Source organism: Oryza glaberrima, chromosome 3 (genome assembly GCF_000147395.1).
Source record: "Oryza glaberrima chromosome 3, OglaRS2, whole genome shotgun sequence".
NCBI classification, from domain to species: domain Eukaryota; kingdom Viridiplantae; phylum Streptophyta; class Magnoliopsida; order Poales; family Poaceae; genus Oryza; species Oryza glaberrima.
Window position 1 is genome coordinate 2,476,949 of NC_068328.1, and position 21,615 is coordinate 2,498,563.

At 38.0% G+C, this 21,615-nt stretch overlaps 1 protein-coding gene across 1 annotated transcript; it reads left to right on the forward strand.

Annotated features, from left to right (window-relative positions):
- The first annotated feature begins 845 nt into the window (after nt 1-845).
- Nucleotides 846-21,575, forward strand: LOC127766112 (protein SHOOT GRAVITROPISM 6). The gene is made up of 51 exons (XM_052291163.1): nt 846-1,014; nt 1,095-1,185; nt 1,277-1,331; nt 1,440-1,571; nt 2,044-2,115; nt 2,867-2,957; nt 3,040-3,135; nt 3,265-3,343; nt 3,424-3,487; nt 4,194-4,297; nt 4,459-4,564; nt 5,411-5,500; nt 6,357-6,434; nt 6,562-6,629; nt 6,707-6,806; nt 6,926-7,078; nt 7,316-7,405; nt 7,561-7,626; nt 7,762-7,860; nt 7,937-8,011; nt 8,733-8,792; nt 9,187-9,276; nt 9,480-9,601; nt 9,740-9,869; nt 9,940-10,019; nt 10,445-10,580; nt 11,283-11,364; nt 12,751-12,896; nt 13,072-13,152; nt 13,270-13,370; nt 14,043-14,281; nt 14,373-14,482; nt 14,791-14,919; nt 15,003-15,077; nt 15,159-15,292; nt 15,551-15,623; nt 15,730-15,861; nt 16,573-16,745; nt 16,841-16,963; nt 17,046-17,106; nt 17,185-17,280; nt 17,526-17,626; nt 18,287-18,392; nt 18,945-19,058; nt 19,160-19,234; nt 19,888-19,980; nt 20,154-20,225; nt 20,536-20,621; nt 20,717-20,810; nt 20,879-20,986; nt 21,065-21,575. Exons 1-51 carry the CDS (start codon nt 936-938, stop codon nt 21,302-21,304), a joined length of 5,250 nt encoding a protein of 1,749 aa, XP_052147123.1. The 5' UTR covers nt 846-935; the 3' UTR covers nt 21,305-21,575.
- The last annotated feature ends 40 nt before the right edge of the window (nt 21,576-21,615 follow it).

Here is a 21,615-nt window from a genome sequence, read left to right on the forward strand (position 1 = left end):
GTAAAGATAAGTTATATTTGCTCAAACTAACACAGAGCTAGAATCTGGTTCACGTCAAAATTGGAAGTTCGATTGAAATTGAAACAATGTGATGGAAAAATTTAAAGTTTATATGTGTAGGAAAATTTTGATGCGATGAAAAAGTTAATGAATTATGCACATTTCCTAAAACTTCAAAAAGCTTCAACCACCGACTAGCTCTACCCTTGACTTTCAAGAGGAGAAAAAAATCAGAACAAAGGCCCCGTTCTTTTTTGCTATAAGTAGTGAATAAAAATTTTCATCTTCATAGCACATTTTTTAAATAAGTTTTTGCTTATAATGTTTGACCACCTATCTTATTCAAAAAATTTGTGCAAATATAAAAAACGAAAAAATGTGCTTAAAGTACTTTGGATAATAAGATAAGTCACAAAAAAAATAAATAATAATTCTAAATTTTTTTTGAATAAAACGAATGGTTAAACAGTGCAAGTAAAAACTCAAAATCCCTTATATTATGGGATAGAGGGAGTAAATGATATGTTTTGTACGGAATATTTTTATATGAAAATTCTTGTAAAATATTAGATAAATCTATTATTTAAGTTTGTATTAATTAAAACTTAATTAATTCGTCGATATATCTCGTTTTCCGTAAAACACGGAAAAAAATCAACACCAAAATTATAAATGCTATCCATTCGGTCTATGAGCGAGAGATAAGGACCCGAAGCGAGGCCATCTCAATTCTCAAACAGATGCGTTTCCACCGGTTCGTTGTCGTTGTCAGTTTCCTTCCCGTCCCCACCACCGCGGCGCCACCCGTATGACCTCACCCGCCGTCGTGTCACCGCCCTCGGACTCGACCCTTTTCTGAGCTGTCTCTCGCCTCCCTCTCCCTCTCCCTCCTCTAGGAGAGAGTCCTCTCCTTACTTCCTCCTCTCCCCTCCACCATGGCTCGATCCGTGGCGTCCTCCTCCTCCATCTCCACCATGCCGTCCTCCTCCGCGGCGGCGGCGGCCGCCGCCCTAGGTGACGTCTCCCCGCGCCCCTCCCCGCCCTCATCGCCGCTTCCGAGCACGCTCTCATTCGCTTCCTCTCGTGGCTTTCAGAGGCCGTGCAGGTCCTCGTCACCTCCCTCGCCGACGAATCACCCGTCGCCCGGGACGCCGCGCTCGCCGCCCTCCGCGAGATCGCGCCGATGTAAGGGGATCGCTTCCGCCGCTTCCATTCTTCCGCGTGAAGCTTAATTTTAATCCGGGTAAATTCGTTGCGTGTTGCGTTGTGGTTGCAGGAACCCGCTGCTCGTCCTCGACTGCTGCGCCACCGTCTCCAGAGGCGGTCGTCGGGTACGCTCGTGCGCATTTGGGGACTAAAATTCACTTACCGGGGGCACTGTTTTGGGGCTTGTTTGGATTTGGGGTTGTGAAGCTTTTTTTGGTTTGTCTGTATTGCAGCGGTTTGGCAATATAGCTGGGGTTTTTCTCGTGATGGCTTCTGCAGTGAAGGCTCTCGATCGCTCTGATGCTGAGCGTGAATTTCTTCGGAAACTTGCGAAGATTGCAACAGCAGAGATTGTTAGCTCAAAGGTATGGGATGCTGCCAGCCTGTCTATTGTGTTCTTACTTCTGAGCTGAACACTGTGAGTTCAAGCAGTAAACAGGAGCACTTCTGAGCACTGTTTTGTAGCCCAACGTAATGCCATTATTTGGGGCAGATTGCTAAACATACAACGTCCAAAAACTGACATACCATGGGGCTATGCTTATGATACAGTAGGTCCAGCAGATGTATGATTATTACTTTAGATTTTACATTTTTGGCCTTTTTGGGAAACAAAACCAATTACAGCTGTTACGGTAAGATGTTATGAAAAGAGCAATGGACATGGTTCTTTAGCAAATAATTATTATCACTATCAAGGAAATGGTTCCTGTTCCACCTTGGAAGCCAGGAAATTAGGGCATATGTTTGTCTCGCTCTTTTGTTTTGTGGTTTTTTGTTTTTTTTTTCTGCCTATGCTTATTTAGTTTATCTAAATTATTGTTCATTGGTGAACAGGAACTCAATGTCGACTGGCAAAGAGCAGCAGCGAGTCTTCTTGTTGCCATAGGGTCACATGATCCAGACTTGGTATGGCTTCACCTCCATACATTATCCTTTTCTGACATGAACCTTTAGTGTTCTTAGAGGAGAGGAATGTACTTAAAAGCTGTGGCTCCAAAAGCTACATTATTGTCTCCTTGCAAAGCTTGGACTGGCTGACTTGACTTTACCAAATCTACTCGGCTTCCTTCCCAAACCTACTACTTAGTTCTAACATCTAACCATTAACTCTATGTTCAATAACTTACAGACTTTGTGTTTACTAACTTTATCACTAACCTGCCAAAAGATAACTCTATATCAACTAATTTATGGATTTCATTGCAACTTGACTCATCCACCCATCGCAGCCATCTGTCATGGATAGAATTATCAGATGCATTAACTAATATAATTAAGTTCGTATTCACATTCCTACATAGGAACATGTTTTGTAGATATGTGGTCTACAATAGAGTGGAACTTGTACAATAAGAAATTGATGATAGTTTTTTTTGGTTATTTCAATAAAAATAACAGTGGATAATTTCAGAGGATCCAACAAAAATAAGATTTTATAGCATCATCTAGCGGCCATCCTTTGTACCTTTTTTTTATGGTTTCACATTGAGAATCCCTTATATCTTGTTTCAAGTATAGTTTTCCTGTTTCACTATTGTCAGGTTGGTCTCATTCTTCATTTCTCTGTTGGCTTTGGGTGCTCGCTGCTAGCAATTCTTTACTACCATGTGGCCTAGCATTTTAATAAAATGCAAATCTGTTACTACTCTTATTCTAGATGATGGAGGAATTATTTCTTTACTTCGCTGGACCAACTTCTGCTTTGCCAGCCATGTTACAGATACTTGCAGATTTTGCATCAGCTGAAGGTTAAGCACAACTTTTAGTCTAACTATAATCTGATATTGGGTTGGACTGCTGAATTTGCAACTCGGTCTTGCTTATTTAAAGCCTTGCAGTTCACCCCACGATTAAAGGATGTACTTTTGCGCGTTTTACCTATCCTGGGAAGTGTACGGGACGCTCAACGACCTGTTTTTGCGAATGGTACTGCATATGAATATTCCTCCAATTATCATTTCTAGTTACTCCTTTTTGTTGTTGAGCAAACTGCATTTTGGTTCTCATGTTTCTGGAAAGACAAAAATATCTATCAATACAATGTTCCTTTTGCAGCATTCAGGTGTTGGTGCCAGGCAGCATGGCAGTACATAGGAGATGCCCCCTCTGAGCTTCCTTTCGATACTGACGTCATGTAAGCTTTCAATATGGCAAATAATCCTTTTTTGAGATAACTTAATCTTTTATGCAATCTGTCTTATATTTCAATGATAGGTCCTTTATGAATTCAGTATTTGAATTACTTCTAAAAGTATGGACAGGTTCGCGTGATCTAAAGGTAAGCTTTGGCTTTGACTTGATTCTTTTATTTGCTGATTTGTTACTATTTAGTATTTACACCCTTTACAAACAGCACTGCCCAACTGATACGAGCAAGCTGTATATGTTTGGATACGCGTATTATGCCTAGATCTCGAAAATAGTTTTTTGTACAATTGTCAGAAACACATACGTGCCTATAAAATTGATACACTTTGATAAATTTGTACATATCAATTGCTCAGTTTAGTGATTAATGGTGTAGTCAATAAGCATCATGATGCATTGATGCACCCTATCCAGCTTTATGAAATAATGTGGCGAAACGAGACTGGATTTTACCATCTAGGAGTGTATTCTGTGAGTTTCCACCCAATCCAAAGGATACATTTAGAGATGGGTTAATTGGATTCATGCCACGCCCAGTAGTGCAGATCAGATGACTGTTTGTTACTAGCCAATTGGATGGACATGACCGTGAGTTCACATTTAAGGGAAGCTCCTACCAGATATGGCTGCTGGGCCCTGGCCCAAACTGGAGATTCAATGTTTGTCGCTCCTTGTATGATGGAACTTCTTCCTTCATAACACGGCAGACTTGCTACAGTTTGCTGGGATGTTATTAGCTTAGCGACTGCTTTTGCAGTAATATATATATATCCATCTTCTGAATTCATTCCAACATAATATTGCATGATCAAATTTACCTGTAATATTTTCATCAGGTGCGGTTGTCTTCTGTTGAGGCTTTGGGAGAAATGGTTGGTCTTGTCACAAGATCACAGTTGAAATCAGCACTGCCAAGGATCATACCGACAATGTTGGACCTGTATGTATGGGTTCTATTCTACTCCCTCCGTTCCAAAATATAAGGATTTCTGCATGTTTCCCAAAATGTATCTGCACATTTTGGAACGGAAACGGAGAGAGTAATATATTTACTGAAGATATTTGCCAAATTCTCACAGACATTTTTTTTTGCTCATGTAGATGTCGGAAAGATCAAGAAATTGCTTTTGTTGCATCTCACAGCCTTCATAACCTTCTTAATGCATCATTATTGTCAGAAAGTGGTCCTCCTTTACTTGATTTTGAGGTAAAATAAGATCATGCTTAATACATGTTTTCTTTACTATATGTGGTGGCTCTGCATTTTTGTGTCAACTTTTGGTACTCTGCGTTAATTGCTACGGTAATGGGAATCACCTAAGATGTTCTTTATAGGGAATATATCAAATGGGAACTGCCCACAAAATACAACTAGCAACATTGACAATCAGATCAGATTGTGGTGGCTCAGAGCCTCAGACCATCCACTGTAATCTAATTGAGTTCATAGTTACTGTTTTGTCCTTCCACCATGTAGTGATATGTGCTACATCTAGCAGCTCTCCCTTTGATAGATATTGCTGATGCACTGTCCTGTGAATACCATATTTCTGCTTGGAAATATCCATCATGCTGATTGACTAATATCTTCTTTTAGTACATAATTGATATGAATCCAGATCATCAAATACTCCCTCCGTCCCAGAATATAAGCATTTTTAGAGTTGGACACGGTTATTAAGAAAGTAGGTAAAAGTGAATGGTGGAGGGTTGTGATTGGTTGAGTAGTGGAGGTAGGTGGGAAAAGTGAATGGTGGAGAGTTGTGATTGGTTGGGAAGAGAATGTTGGTGTAGAAGTTGTTATATTTTGGGACAAATCTTAAGAGCTAAAAGTTGTTATATTTTGGGACGGAGGGAGTATATAATATAAACACGTTCAACATCTTATGTTGATATTCCTTGTGTGTCTGCTATTTCTCTTGAAACAATAGATGAGTTGAAGATAATAAGAATGCCTTAATCTTTGGTAGAATAAAGACATTAGTTTTTTTTAGACATCTTACACACATGTCAAAGCATGATCAGTCAGGATTTTTTGTTCCTTATGTGGCAGGAGCTTACTGTTGTCTTAATTACACTTCTTCCATTAGCATCGGCCAACACCAGCAAATTTGAGCATTCGTATGTTTCAAAGGGACTGAAGGTGCCTGCCTTAAATCTTTCACACCTATTCTGGTTGAACATATATATTCATTGATTTGCATCCTCTGCTGGCTCATTCTTTTTGTACTTTATGCTGTCACAATTTGAATAGTAAGATATACTAAATAATGATTGACGCATTCATGAAGTCAGGGTTCTTTTTGGTAGTTGATTGGACACACCAGTTGTTAGTCGAGGGATAAGTGGGGACTGGAGAGCGATACAAAGTGGTATGATGGCAACATGCCAACTGCCCAACATATACCTCAAATTTGTCTCAGCCTAGTAGGTGTCCTAGTAGGAAATTGTTCATTTTTGGTTCTGCTCTGGCACATGCACTGAGGATCAGGATGAAATGTTGTATAAACTCCTCAAATAGACCACTAAGATTCAGCTTAGCATCTGTTTTGGTAATTGGAAGAAGCAACCTAGAGTTGGACCTTAATCTGCTGTTGCAAAACAGCACTGCTATTTTATGAGTTAAACAATATTTGCATGAAATGTTGTGGGGCGATGGGATATTCCTTATTAGCCACTTTGTGCAATTGTGCAACCATCATTAGTTAGCATCAATTGTGCTGTATTTTCTTGTCAATGCCACCTGCATAATGTCTCTCATGAAGCGATTCATGTTGCTGCATGGTTAACTACTGGATCTGTATCTACCCTAAAAAAGAGAGGGGAAAAAAATACTGAACCTGTATCCAGTTTGTTCCTGGGAGGCACTTGTACTTTTCTTACATTTGAGCAAAGCTATCAGATAATCAGACTTATTCCATTTGTATTGCTGTGCAATAGATGTATTCTGCTGTTGATAAAACATTTACTAAATACTAATCATGTGCTCGTGCCTTTAGACATACAATGAAATCCAACATTGCTTCTTGGTAATTAGTTCAGCATACCCCGAGGATTTGTGCATGTTCCTTTTGAATGTAAGTATAGAGCTACTATTTTTTCCACCTTTAAATAAAGCCAAAATCTATTGGGGATGGATTCCCTAGTTTGTGCTTACAAAAAAGGCTTATATAGACTATTGCTGCTTCCATGTACTGCCTACAGAAATGCAAGTCAAAAGACGAAGCATCTATTGTTGGGGCACTTGGCACAATAAAACATCTATTGCCTAGGTTCTATTTCTCTCTCTATCTCTCCCTCTCTGCGCTTTTGAGTTGTTTGCAGGGATCTCTATAACATATCTATACAGGTTGTTGGAATCATGGCATACTAAGCAAGCATTACTTGTTGAAATTGTGAAATCACTTTTGGAGGAGCAGAGCTTGGGTATTCGAATGGCACTAGCTGAGGTAGTAAATTCTGTATTAACTTTAACTAGCATATATCTTACACAATATTGTAGATGATAATGATCTCCCTAAGATTATGCATCCAATTATTCACTTAATACTAATTCAATGATGTACAGCTAATTGTTGTTATGGCTTCACATTGCTATTTAAGTGGACATCCTGCTGAGCTGGCAGTTGAGTTTTTGGTGCGTCATAGTGCTATAACTGATGATGATCTGAATGATCCTAACACTCTGAAAAACGAGTACTTTCAGGACAAAAGATTTGAGGTCTCACTTAATCTTAGATTCTACAAATTTACTTAACTATTAAGTACTCCCTCCGTTTCATAATGTAAGACTTTCTAGCATTTCCCACATTCATATAGATGTTAATGAATCTAAACACATATATGTCTAGATTCATTAACATCTATATGAATGTGGACAATGCTAGAAAGTCTTACATTGTGAAACAGAGGAAGTATCAATTATTTCAGTGATTTATTTTCTGTTTTCATTTGCCAGATGAAAATAAGCCTATCTGGTCTTTCAGAGCTAAGAGCTGTATGTGAAAAGGGTTTGCTTTTGCTAGCAATTACCATTCCTGAAATGGAGGTAAAAATAAGCATGATGTTGTCCTTTTATGCTATGCCCATGCCCCATCTAGTCAGAAAATTGATCTATGAAGCTACCATCATATACTTTTGTCATGGTAAATCAAATATTCATAGTTATGTGAGTAATGTGCTCTAGATTTTTCTATTTTCCAGCTTGTTCTGTGGCCATTTATCTTGAAACTGATAATTCCGAAGAAGTATACAGGTGCGGTAGCTACGGTGAGTACTTTTATGTTATTTGCTACACCTGGAAAATATTTGTTAAACCAATGTGCCTTAGTTTTTTTTACTCTTATTATTTAGAGTAGATAAATAATTAAATAATCAGGTTCATATGATTGGTGATACCTGCAGATCTGCAAATGCATAACTGAATTGTGCAGGCATAAATTGTCTCAGACAAACCCACTATATACTGAATTTAATGCTTCAAATGAGATCCCCAATCCCGAGGTAGTTTACTTGATCCCAGATGTATTTTATTCTCTTCCTTGGACAGTTCTTTCTTATCTAAGTATGGTTGGTGCAGGATTTGTTTGCTCGTTTGCTCGTGCTTCTGCACAATCCACTTGCTAGGGGTCAACTTGCCACACACATCCTGATGGTTTGTCTTCTTAGTTCTTATTAATTAAACCTAAAATCATTAGAAGAATATTTACACGAAAGAAGCTTCGCCTTAGGCCCTTAGCTTTGACCATGCTTTTTTTTAATAAAAAAAAAACCACATGTTCATGTTCATCCATCTATTTTCGTGTGGTTTAGCTTTCCAGCCATCTGTATGTTTTTCCTCTACAGTAGGCCATATAAATGCTTTGCCTCTTTACATGAGTTTAAAAAACGGTGTAATTATGAACTTCATATTTTGATGACTAGTTACCATGATTCTTGAAACTTTATGCTATTGATACAGATTTTTTATTCATAGAAAATTGAGCATTTGCTTGTTTAATACGAGAAGAGGTTATATCACAATAGCTTCAGATTTCTGGTCAACTGGAGTAGCTTCTGTCAATGGTAGTCAATGGGCTGCCTGATACTATTAGTTTTACTTTATATCTGGATTATCTAGTAACTTGACATTGTTTTGTACTTGATTTTCATTACAACTGTCGCAACAACTAATTTGCATGTTTGACTGCCTCAAATTAAGTGATTCCATCTGTTACTGGCCAATACTTAGATGGCTCATGACATCTTTATTTTTGTTTACAGTCTCTTAGCTCTTCTAGGTCGCTGTTGAGTCTTGACTCACACAATACCATAACATTAAGTTTATTTGTTTCCATTCGTCAGCACTCATTCCTCCTCTCATTTTTTTCTTGTAGGTGATGTGTTACTTGGGTCAACTTTTCCCAAGAAACCTTTCTTTATTTTTACAAGATGAGGTAATTCGCTTCATTTATTTGTTTAGCACTTGAGAGTTCTTTCTTATTTAGTTCTAAGTGTAAAAGAAAGAACATACAGGTTGTATTTCTACACTTTGGGGGAATTTTCTTTGCATATTTTTGCAGTAATCATGTCTTACTTTTTTTATGATAAACCCCGAAACCGAAAGAGAATAAAACATGTGCTGCCCAACCTGGATGTGTCCTGGAATTAATATTTGCTTGTCCTGTGCATGTTTTATGTATAATGCACTGACTATGGAACTCCTGTGGTGATCTACTTAACAGAAAAGAGGCCGAGAGAGCATATTTTATAGGGAAATGCTAATATTTCGGCTTGTCCTTATCATGTTGTTAAAGTGGCTTAATATATGCATCTTTTGGCAAGTATTAGGTCCCTAAGATGAAAGCTTACATCGGTGACCCTGAAGACCTAAAGCAAGATAGCACATACCAGGAAACGTGGGATGACATGATAATAAATGTAAGTCTCTTATTCTTATTGTTTGAGGATAATAATGATGCCATTGCCAAAATCTATACTTATTAACTATAATAATGGTGGTTGCTTTGGTAAAACAAAATTATAGCTAGTTGAGTGGAACAAAAATACAGAAAGGATTGTCTCATGTGAATCCTCAAATGCTACCTACTTCTCTGGAAAGCTGATCATGCCATACCTTTCAGTTTTTAGCAGAATCTTTGGATGTTGTGAATGACAGTGAGTGGGTAATATCCTTGGGCGATGCATTTGCTAGACAATATGATCTATACGCTACATGTGATGGACATTCTGCTTTGCTGCACAGGTAAAGTTTTGTTACCCCTTGTACATTTTCTATAGAACTTTTAGTTTGAATACTTTGGAATGTCTAAACCATTCTGTACTGGTAGATGCCCATGCAATCTTTGTGCTTGAAGTGATTGTTTTAAATTTTATTTTGCAGATGTTTAGGAATGCTTCTTCAGAAGGTTGATGACCGAATTTATGTCCGTGAAAAGATTGACTGGATGTGTGCACATTCAAGCATGTCTATTCCTATTAATCGCCTTGGGCTTGCCCAAGGCATTGGTCTGGTAAGCGGGTTTAAATGAAGTTCTACTTTTTGGGGGCTATCGACTTTTGGTACTGAACTTGCACTTGCAGGTTGCAGCATCTCACTTGGATACAGTTTTGGAGAAGCTGAAGAACATATTGGAGAATGCAGGACAGAGCGCTCTCCAAAGGTAAGTGCGTTAACTTTTTTGTTTACAGTAGTAACATATGTTATCTTGTCCGCCCAGTGTTAGCCATGCTGAAGCAGCAACTTGAAACTTAAATTGGATCTATAACTTTGCTCACGTGTATAAATGTATTCCTGAACCTTATTTCTCACCTCCAAAGCACTGATTACTTTCCATTTTAACCATTTAGAATAGATTTTCTTGTATTGTGATTAAAACTTCTATATAACCCACTTAAAACATTTCTGTTTATGTCCTTGTTATGCATTTTAGTTATTCCCATACTGTTTTTGAAGAAAGATAAATTGAAACTACATGTAAGGTGGATCCAACAATGCAACTATCTTTAGCTTGTTAGTTCATTTTTTCCAGGCCATGCGTCTAGTTTGTTCATTTTATTAATTCTTATGGAACCTTTAATTCTGCAGGTTCCTATCACTTTTCTCATTGGGAGCAAAAGTTGAGGATGTTGATGACACATATGCAGCCCTGGCATTGATGTATGGATATGCTGCAAGATATGCTCCATCAACAGTTATTGAAGCCAGGATCAATGCACTTGTGGTATGCTGTCTAATTCCAATCTATCAACAAACTTGTTTCTGATCTGTTACCTTAACACGACAACATGATGAGTGATTATTACATATTCCCATTAAAGATGATTATTACATAATCATTTGTGGTCAACTGGTCATGAGAAGAACAGCAAACCACTAGGTTGGGCTAATCCTTAGGTGTCAGAAATAGGATCGGCTTCTTGGGTTTCTCTGGGAAATTGAAGCCCCATATACAACACTTCCTGGTTCACTCTAGCACCCTAGCTTGAATGGTACATTTATGATCTTTATTGTCTGGCCATTCTTTAATTTTCAAACCCAAGAATCCATCCACTGATTGTATGTGTTATTGTCTGCTGCTTATGTTTCTGTGCTGACCTTATTTTACTGCATTGTATTTTAAGACAAAGACACGATCATTTCATATGTTCTTGATTTCTTAGCTTATACTCCCTCCATCCAAAAGTCTAGGTCATATTTCATTTTCTGTTTTTCCAAATGAGACGGACAATATTGTTCCTTAGTTTTGTCACATGGTAGATGTGTTAATTCCTCCTTGGTCTTGGTGATAAAAGAAATATGCCTTAGACTTTTGGATGGAGGGAGTAACCAAATAAGCTGAGGCTATGCCTCTTTTAAGATTAACTGCAGATACGTTCTATTTTGGTTTTCTAGATTGAGGAATGTTCTTTACTTCTGTACTCAGGGGACTAATATGCTTGGAAGATTTCTTCATGTTCAACATCCTACTGCAAAGCAAGCTGTCATTACTGCCATTGACCTTTTAGGTAATTTCCTTACAAAAAAGCTGCATATCCCGTCCTGTTTTTTGGAATCAATTTTTCATTTGGTAGAGAAATTGATCTTCAGGCACACATTCATTTGTTTCCCTGCCTCTGTGTGTGTGTGTTTTCCTGGGAAATTGTTTCCCTGCTTTGTCACAATTGGTATTTTGCTATTTGCATATTGTTATTGACTCAGTAACCTTGAGGATTCTTGGGTGATGTATATATGGATGCGATGTATTTTGTTGTGGAGGTGGTAGCCTAGAAAAATATCTACAATTCACAAAGTTATCCATACAACTCTTATGTACATATCTCTCTGGTGAATTGTTCTTTAATTTTAATTGCATTAAATATCTTGAATAAAAGGAAGAGGAGAAATGACGTTGATATGTAGAGGTCCAGAACTAGATTGGCATGTGCTTAAAAAGGTATTTACTTTATTTTAGGATTCTACAACGAAATCTTACAAGTATAATTATTTCAAAGAAATATATAAATGATCTATTTGTCGGCACAAGATCCCACCAGCTCAGAACATGGTGCCGGACCGATGGAATGCTGCACTAACCAGGAGACCAGGACCACCACCACTTGGCTCTTTGTATTCTCAATATAATTTTCTTCTAATTGTCCCTCATATGTTGCCCACATCTAATGGTTCGCACGAATAGTTTGCTTGATTGCATTTAGATCCGAGTTCGCACAAGATACATCTCCATGTAAATATTGCATTGATAGTTAGTGCCCGTTTGATTTGTATTTACAGTATCATGAATCATCTATCACAACTCAGTAAATGTATGCAATCGTAAATTTGTTAATTGAATCAGAATGCAAGTATCAATATTTTTGTGCTAGCAGTTAAGTTTCCAAGGTTAACTTATAATTTACATTTTTTTTGTCTTACTAACATATTTTTTTAGATAATGGAAGCTTTATTTAGACTCAGTTAATTACGTCAAGATGATACAATCAAACTGAGTCACCCCTGGCCTCTGCATAAAATGCACACAGCCAAAAAAGAAGAAAGAAACAACTAGAACATCTTCCAAGCACAAAAGTTTGATAGAAACATATATCTTAGTGGCTATCAATCCGTAGACTAGACCGCCACCCATGCTCCTGGGTAAAAAACTCCTGCGCCACCTGGTCCAACTGTCGTGATACCACCGTAATAGTATCCCGCAGTCCCGGTTGGTGGAGGATAGCCCAGGTACGTAGCCAGCGAGTAACTAAGGTGATAACCTGCAAAGGAGAAGACACCATCTTGTTATAAAAAATTACTCCATTCCTGCTTAGCCAAATAGACCAACACAGAGCTGTTGCACCCATCAAAAGCAGATTCCTCATGTCTTACTAACATATGCTATTGGCATTATTGTTTAGGCCAAGCTGTTATTACTGCTGCTGAAATGGGGATTTCATTCCCACTGAAACGAAGAGACCAATTGCTGGAGTATGTGCTAACGCTAATGGGAAGAGATCAAAATGATGACCTTGTTGATTTCAGCACTGAGCTTCTGCACACTCAAGTATGTTACTAAGTTTTAACTCTTGCTTTTGCTACCATTTGTCAAAGAAATTCTTCACACTGGCTGAATCCTTTACATCCATAATCCTATCTTTAAACTTGTATTCACACTTAAATACTTCATTTCAGTGAATGTTTATTCTACCTGGATTCCTCTTACATATGTTGATATGCAGAGTCTAGCTTTAAGTGCCTGTACTACTCTGGTTTCGATAGAGCCAAGATTACCTATGGAAACAAGAAACCGTGTGATGAAGGTTTGCATCTTTGCATCACAGTAGTGCAACGCCACAAAAACTTTGCTAATAATTTGACTACTGTAGTTTCAGTTAAACTGCCTTCATATGATTTTCATTTGTTTTTTCTATTTTCAGGCAACACTAGGATTTTTTGCTTTGCCAACTGAGCCCTCAAACATTGTTGAGAGCCTCATAACAAACCTGATTATTTTGTTAGGGGCCATTCTGCTAACTAGGTAATGCTTTAATCTCTTTTTAATTTTATGGTTCCATTTTGGATCGTCTTATTAATGTTGCAGTTTGTTAGTTTTTGTCCTGCTACTTGAATGAAATGGCGATGTATCTAGTATTGTTTTTTATTCTTGTATTGTGAGAACATCTATTTTTCTTGTACACCAAATCTATCTGACTCTTCTCTAATAGAGGTGACGTGGCTTCACCAAAAAGGAGAAATTCAATATTTGTTGCAGTTAGTGGGGACTGTTTGTTTAGATATATAGGATTCCAGGAAATGATGTCCTAAAATTACAAGCAAACCTTGTTGAAAACATTATCCCTAGCCCTGTGACTTACATGGTAACCACAAACACAACTTCAACCAAAGATTTCAACTACAATCCAGATTCACACAATGCTAATCATGCTAAAACGAAGAGCACTCGAAGCAGATAGCTATCTAGCAACAAAGCACTATCTCCTCTGCCACTTGATGTTTATGCTTAGCTGTACAAACCAAACTCGTCTTTCACCTGACTTTTGACATTTCATTAGAAGAGTTCTGCAATAACGTGTCTCCATCTAGTATTTTGAGATATTTCCTAATATCTCAAGTGCAATGTTTACTTTTGATTAGTGTTCAAATGATTTTACTCATTAACTCTTCCTATGTTTGTTCTTTTCCTTGGCAGTGGTGAAGATGGTAGAAGTCGAGCAGAGCAGCTCCTGCATATTCTTAGGCAGCTTGATCCATATGTTTCATCTTCTGCCGAACACCAGAGAAGAAGAGGGTGTGCTGCTGTAAATGAGGTGTTAGTTAAGTTCCGCAATCTCTGTTCTGGTGGATTTGGTGTGTTGGGTTCTTATCCAACATTCACACTGAACAAGCAAATTGATCAGGCAGCCCCTAGGAGCTTGTCAAGTTTGCCATGTATGTTGACTTTTTTCTAATATTACTAGTGTGACTGTTTGATATTTGTGATCCAGTAGCATTAAAAAAATGTCTCCTATGTTATCACCAGCTGCATTTGTGTTGCCTACCCGAGATTCCTTAAGCTTGGGAGAGAGAATAATGGCATATCTTCCTCGCTGTGCCGATACAGATGCTGAAGTCAGGAAAGTTGCTATTCAGGTTTGTGTGGAAGTAGCTGATCCTGGTAGCAGAACTTTCCTTTTGGCTGTTAAAACTCTATTTCATGCGTAGTGTGCCTTTTTTCAAGCTCTGAATTGCAACATGTCACTTGGAATGAAATTGTGACATTAATTTCCTAATTGTTCTGACGGTGCAACATAGCATAGTACTTATATAATTCTTTTGGAAAATAGTAATGCTATTCAGTTGGTAGCACAAGCACACACACCATATAACTGAACTGTTAAGGTTATATTTACCCGTTGAAACTGAGTTCATAAATTTATTCCCTGCTTTTCTTGTTGCAGATACTTGCACTTTTCTTCAACATTGCATTGTCACTTCCAAAGAAGAAGGCGTCTGTGAACGACATTGATCTGGAGTCTTCATACAGCGCTTTATCCTCCCTAGAGGACATAGTCTCTATCATTAGAAGAGTGGGCGTGCTATCTTAGTTTGGTTTCTGTTAAAGTGTGTTCTGTCAACAACTTCTGATTTATTTTGTTTGCGCTGTTCTCAGGAGGCATCAATTGACCAGGCCGAAGTATTTCACAGGGTTGTCTCCTCTCTGTGCGTCCTATTATCGAAAGATGAGGTAACCTCTTTGAGCAGATTTGATATTGAAATTGAAGAGGGAGATAAAATAACAATTACAATTTTCTGTGTACATATATAGCTTGTTGTCTTGCTACACTCCTGTACATTAGCAGCATGTGATAAAGTAAAGCAATCATCAGATGGTTCAATTCAAGCTATTATCATGTTTATTATCAGAAGAGGCAAGGAGCTACGTGAAGCTGACGTATTGAGGTTAGTAACTAAGTAGGAAATTAGCTCAGAAGATTACAAAATAAGGAAAGAACAGTTTGTAATAGATTGTCTCAGCTTGATGACACTAGAACACATTAATATTGGAAAATAACCCTGCTAACTGGAATATAGCAAATAGGGCCTTAATTACACATTTTTTGGAGTAACACTGACCCTTTTTGAGAAGGGAAACATAGTGCATTGAGCTTTTTCTTGAAAGAATTGAATATTTCTAATATCCTATTGCTGATGTTATAGGACAACACAATCTTTGCTGTCGTCTGCAGTCTCGCTTACCAACAAGGAGTCACGCCGAGAAGTTCTCAATGCTGTATCCATGATCGATTTATTATTGCATCTATGGTTCATTTTTTTCAATCTCAATATTCTTGTCTAGGATTACACCCTGAGTTGTTTTTTCCCTTGACTGATAATAGATATCGTGCTTAGCAGAAAACACCAATCACACCGTCGTGTTTAATGAAGTTCTATTTGTGGCTGGGCGGGATATTTGTACAAAGGACATAGCAAGAATTCGTGGTGGCTGGGCTATACAGGATGTTTTTCATGTAAGTTGGGCAGAGGCTGGGCACTTCCATTACGTGATTCTAGTCACTTGCATTAGGAACATTCAAATTTAAAATATATATTTAATAGATGCATGCATATATTGCTTTATATGAATGATGTTTGCATAAGTGGCTGCTAGTCCTGCTCATGACCCAGTTTGTTTTGGTAGCTTTTAGGAGAATTCTTGTAAAGTTAATTAAGCATATATATTATTATAATCAGGATTAGTCAGATAAGAGTAAAATTTTTCATACTTTTATCCATAACGATGAATTTCTCGGGGGAAAATGATGCATGGTTCACTGGGCTAGATCTCCTATTCTGAAATGGGTGCTATATCCCTCCTTTGAGTTTTTTAAAGAAAAAACATGCCATATGGTAGAAATGTTGTCTCAAAACTCTAGCACTGCCTTTATATAGTTTAATTGAAAAAAGTTAGATAAGTGCGAGCATTCTACGTGGTTGCACTGTTAGAAAACACTTGCAGGACTAATGTGTTAAACCAGGATCTATATGTTTCATCTGCATCTGAATAGATTATTTGTCATGGTCCACTGTTGCCTATAATAGACCACGTATCATAGCGGCAATGGATGGTAGTTCACCTAGACTCATTTGCCTAATAAATTATTCCATACTTCAAAATGGCTAGTTAAATTCTAGAGCTACACTTCCTAATTATGTTTTTGACTGTATGCCCTTGAATTCAGGCATTCTCCCAGCATAAGGTGCTAGCTATTCTTTTTCTGGAGTACATTTTGTCTATACTTCACAAGGAACCTGTGGCAACAAATGATTCAGAAAAGGGGGAGATCACCTCTGAGTCATCAGCTGATGACTGTATTCTACAAGCAACTATGTTTGCTCTAAATGCATTTCTGAGGTACTGGCTTCCATTTGATGGTTGACTAATGGTGGACAATTGGTCTTCTTTTGATATGCTAAGTTTATGTTCTTGAAAACAATGGGGATTTACAGGGGTGGTGGAAAGATTGGGAAACAAGCAGTTGAACAAAGTTACCCTTCTGTTCTTTCTGCCCTTATACTGAAGCTGGGAAGTCTTCATGGTCTTGCTGAATTGGGCCGGAATGAACTTCTACGGTGAATATGGGACTTTTTTTTTGGAATCTCTTAATATGTAGGCTGCATATGAATTGATGATATATTTTTTTATGATCTGCAGATCATTGTTAATTGCGTTTCAGTCATTTTGTGACTGTGTTGGTGATATTGAGATGGGAAAGGTGCTTTGCTTAATGTCTATTCCTTGCCAAACATCTGAAACAACTTTTTGATTGTGTAAAATCCTTGCCTCTCCATAGATATTAGCCCGTGATGGCGAACAAACTGAGAAGGAGAAGTGGATTGATCTTGTTCAGGAGGTTGCATGCAGTTCCTCAGTAAAGAGGCCCAAAGAGGTAACCTCTAGTATTTTCTTACTACTAGTACATTCTGAGACCTAGTAGAAAGCATATATTAAGCTATCTTATTACTACTAAGAGCCTAAGAGGAAATCAAGACTAAAGAAAGTACTTTGATTATGAACTTCGCTATTTACATTCAAATAAAAAAGGCATGGTTTGGCAGTCAATGATCTTTAGTTTTGATGCATTTGATGTTTTATGAAATCATTGTACTAAAGTTATTGATAATATTATCATAGGTTTTGCCAACTTGCAGCATCTTAAGCAAAGCTCTCAACAAAAACCAGAGGGCTGAAAGGGAGGCTGCAGCAGCCGCACTGTCAGAATATGTTAGACACAGGTAACAAATTAGCCTTCAATAAGTAAGTCTGTAGATAGAAAAGCAGTGCTGGAACCTTTAGCTTCTGATGCATAGTTAGAATCTTAGGTCAATTTCCCGTAGGATGTCAGCTAGCTATTGGTGATTACTGGTTTTCTCTGATTAAGGTTGTTCCCCAAAAAGCAGGGAAGGGAGACCCATAGAAATATAATCCTGTTCTTTGCATTGAAAGCAAATATTCTAGACACTATCATTCTCTGATTCTTAGGTAGATAACATAGAAGCCGGAATATATAAATGGAACCTGAATGTAACTCTTAATTTTTATTAAGAAAAGGTTAATCCTGCATGGGTGGGAATGGAACTGAGAACCTCACACATGCGCATCCAAACTCCAGGCCCCTAAACATTTTTAAGACTTTTGGGCATTCTGGGTTAAAATTTTCCAACTAAGGGCCAAAAGGTACTATTCTCGAGAAAAACTATGCTCATAAAGTTGTATGCATAGTTTATCTGTTATCCATGGTCAAATTATTTTAGTTTCAACTAATTCTAGTGAATATGCCCACAATCTGCATTATAATTTGTGAATATGCCCACTACCTGTATTGGCACATATACACTTTTATCATACATGAACTTGTCGTTCACTTTTTTTTTTTGATTTTTTTTACTGTGCAGTGAAAAAGAACCTATATTGCTTGACCAAATGGTTCTGGAGTTGTGTCAACATGTCTCTGATGACTCGCCAACTGTCAGGAGTCTGTGCCTACGTGGACTTGTGCAGGTCATCAATCTAACCATAGCAATTTTCTTAGGATACATTTTCTCTTCCTTACATATTGTTGGACTCTTTGACTAACATAGATGGGTAATATTGTTTGACTAACAATTTTGAAGATGCTTATAATGTTTATCTTTCACAAATCGCAATCATACATCATATTAGCATATTGCCTGTGTGTTGTAACAGAATTTTAAAAAAGACCCTACTCATCAATCCGTTTTTGCTATCACTTTCTACATATCTCCTCTATTGATAGGTGGGCCATTTGACCCCAGAGTGTACTGTTTTCTTTTTTCTTCACAAAATGTAGGGAGTTGGTTGGGGGGGGGGGGGGGGGGGGCAGATTCACCACTCACCTCCACCATTTGCTTCTTTCAAAGTAGTATATATTATCTTTATGTGCGGAACATATCCTGCATTTCCTTCTCAATCTTGTTTTGTGATGTGCACATTTTTCTTGCTAGCTGAGTAGTTCATGATTCAATTGATGCCTTTTGTGATATTATTTATTGGGCGCTGAACCTAATTTATCTTTTGTATCATCTCTTTCAGATACCTGAGAGCTGTATTCCTAAATACATCCAGCAAGTCTTAGGGGTAATATTAGCATTACTTGAAGACACCAAGGAGTCTGTTCAATTAACTGCTGTCCAGTGCTTGTTAACTGTGAGTTCTTCAATTGATTACAATGCAAATTGCCTCCATTTCCATTTATTTTCCAATTTGACTGAATAATTGAATGCCAATATGCCATGAACCACTTTCAGGTTCTTAATGTGTCAGAACAAGATGCCATTGACCCAGTTTTAATCAATCTTTTAGTAAGGCTACGCAATCTCCAGGTAATCATTTATGACAAGCATACTGACATGCTCGCATGCATTACTGTTTAATGGCATTATGCAGAACGATTTGCATTACTTTACCATGCTTATTATGGAACATGTGGGGTGCATGGCTTATGAGTTACAGAGGGTTACTTTGGAATTTATTTTGCATATGGGATTTTAAGAGACATACTAATTGCAAAGTGCACATGTTAGCAAGTTCACTGTCCGGGATATATCCTCGGTAAATTTTGAAGATGTATGCACTGTCTCCATGCTGCCTAAGCTCGACATCATCATGTAGTTGTAATCATCTTTGTACTTTATTTTTCTCCCAAAGCTTAATGAAATTGGTCGGTCGTCCTTTCGGCCGACCCGGCAAAAATGCACTATCTCATACAGGAATGTTCAACCCAAATAAATAATGAAATAAATAAATCAAAACTCTCATTTTGTGCCAGTGTATTTTGATCACTTGAACCTTTATATTGCATTATTTCTTTTATCTGTTGGCATTTTCCTCGTGAATTCCCAGATTGTTTGTTTTAATTTCATCGTTCTTTTCAGTTTTCACCGTAGTGTTTCAATTATTCATCTCCAAATGTTAGAAGCTGGTGGCAGTAACAAAGCTACGGTTGCAAACTTTTCTGTTGCTTTTTTTGCTACAGGTTTCGATGAATACGAAAATGAGGTCCAATGCGTTTGCAGCTTATGGTGCTTTAAGTGCCTATGGTGTAGGTTCACAGCAGTTTCTTGAGCAGGTAGTAGCATGCAAAGTCAGCTTTTACAGTGTGTTATTAGCAGTGCGCTGCTATCTTGCAAGCCATCTTATAGGGCACTGCTGTAATGGTTGCAGGAAGTGCTAAGTAGTTTTGGATTATTTTCTTATGTTATGTGTGTTAATCTGTTAACAAATTCGTTGCCCCTGTTGCAGATTCATGCCACTCTTCCTCGCTTGATCCTCCATCTTCACGATGATGACCTAAGCGTTCGCCTTGCCTGTCGGGTAGGTAGTCATTACAAATCAGACAAATTAATACTTCCTCCGTTTCACAATATAAGACTTTTTAGCAGTGCCCACATTCATTTAAATGTTAATGAATCTAGACATATATATGTGTTTAGATTCATTAGCATCTATATGTATATGGGCAATGCTAGAAAGTCTTACATTGTAAAACGGAGGGAGTACTTTGTTTTCCCTTGGCTTTGCCTGTTGTGTAGGTATTCTTTACTTATTATTTTGTTTTCCCTTGCTACACAGTTGCTTTAACTTGAATTATATTCCCCCCCCCCCCCCCCCCCCCTCAAAACAGAATACGTTCCAACTCCTAGCGCCTTTGATGGAAGTAGATGGTTTGTCTTCACTCCTCAGCAAAAAATATTTCACCTCTGATCGCCGGTTTGTGTTGAACAATTTGCTAGCCATTTCTACTGGGATTTGATATTTTAGTTACGAGTGAAATTTTTACTTGTTCTAATGTGCTTTGTCTACAGTTCGGATTATGAGGACTTCATTAGGGACTTAACAAGGCAACTCTGTCGACTATCTCCTGCCAGAGTCGACAGCTACTTTGAATCTGCTATCCAGGTACTGTCTTCTTGTAGTCATAGCCTGCGCTTTGTGAAGTATGCCAACACTGATTTTGTTTGTTTCAGGCGTTTGATGCACCTTGGCCAGTCATCAAAGCAAATGCAGTTTGCTTGGTGAGCTGCATGCTATCCTTTTTAGATGATCAACGGTTCCTCGCTCCTTACTTCTCCCAGGTATCCTTACTGGATTCTGGTAGTTCACTTGTTTAGAACATTTCATGTTTAAGGTATTAACACAATTTTATGTCGAAGGTGTTTGCTATTTTGGTCGGTAGACTGAGCCAATCACCAGATGCAGTTGTTCGAGCAGCATCATCTTCTGCACTGGGCCTTCTGATAAAGAGGTCTAACGTGGTTAAGACGTTGACTCCGAAATTTGATCGGGCTGATTCATCCCAGAATTTTCAACATGGAGATACTCGTACGAAAACATCATCCGAGCCTCAACAGGAGACTATAGATATGCCAAACGATACACAACGAGAGCAATAAAGATGGTCAAAACCAATCTCTGCTAGATGTAACTCTTTGTAAATCGTGTATGTACGGTTGAGTCGTGCATGTGCATGACTGTAGATAATAGAAGAGTTTTTGTGTAGGACATGCCAATAGGCTTTCGGTAGCGAGTGGCGGCTGTACAGAAATCCGTCACGTTCGTTGATTGTTATTTTTTTTATTGATTGAATTCGCTCAGCAGTAAGCATGTAACAAGATACCTCAGTGTCTTGTGTGGGTGATATGTGTGGATCAGTGGATGGATCGACATGCTTGTTCGCGACGAATAACTACAAATTTTAGTGCCA

Bases quoted from the DNA above. Each gene is read 5' to 3' on its own strand.
- LOC127766112 (XM_052291163.1), top strand. From the start codon at position 936: ATGGCTCGATCCGTGGCGTCCTCCTCCTCCATCTCCACCATGCCGTCC. The intron at 6,807-6,925 runs GTAGTAAATTCT...AATGATGTACAG, and splicing joins TTCGAATGGCACTAGCTGAG to CTAATTGTTGTTATGGCTTC. The intron at 7,861-7,936 runs GTAGTTTACTTG...TGGTTGGTGCAG, and splicing joins ATGAGATCCCCAATCCCGAG to GATTTGTTTGCTCGTTTGCT.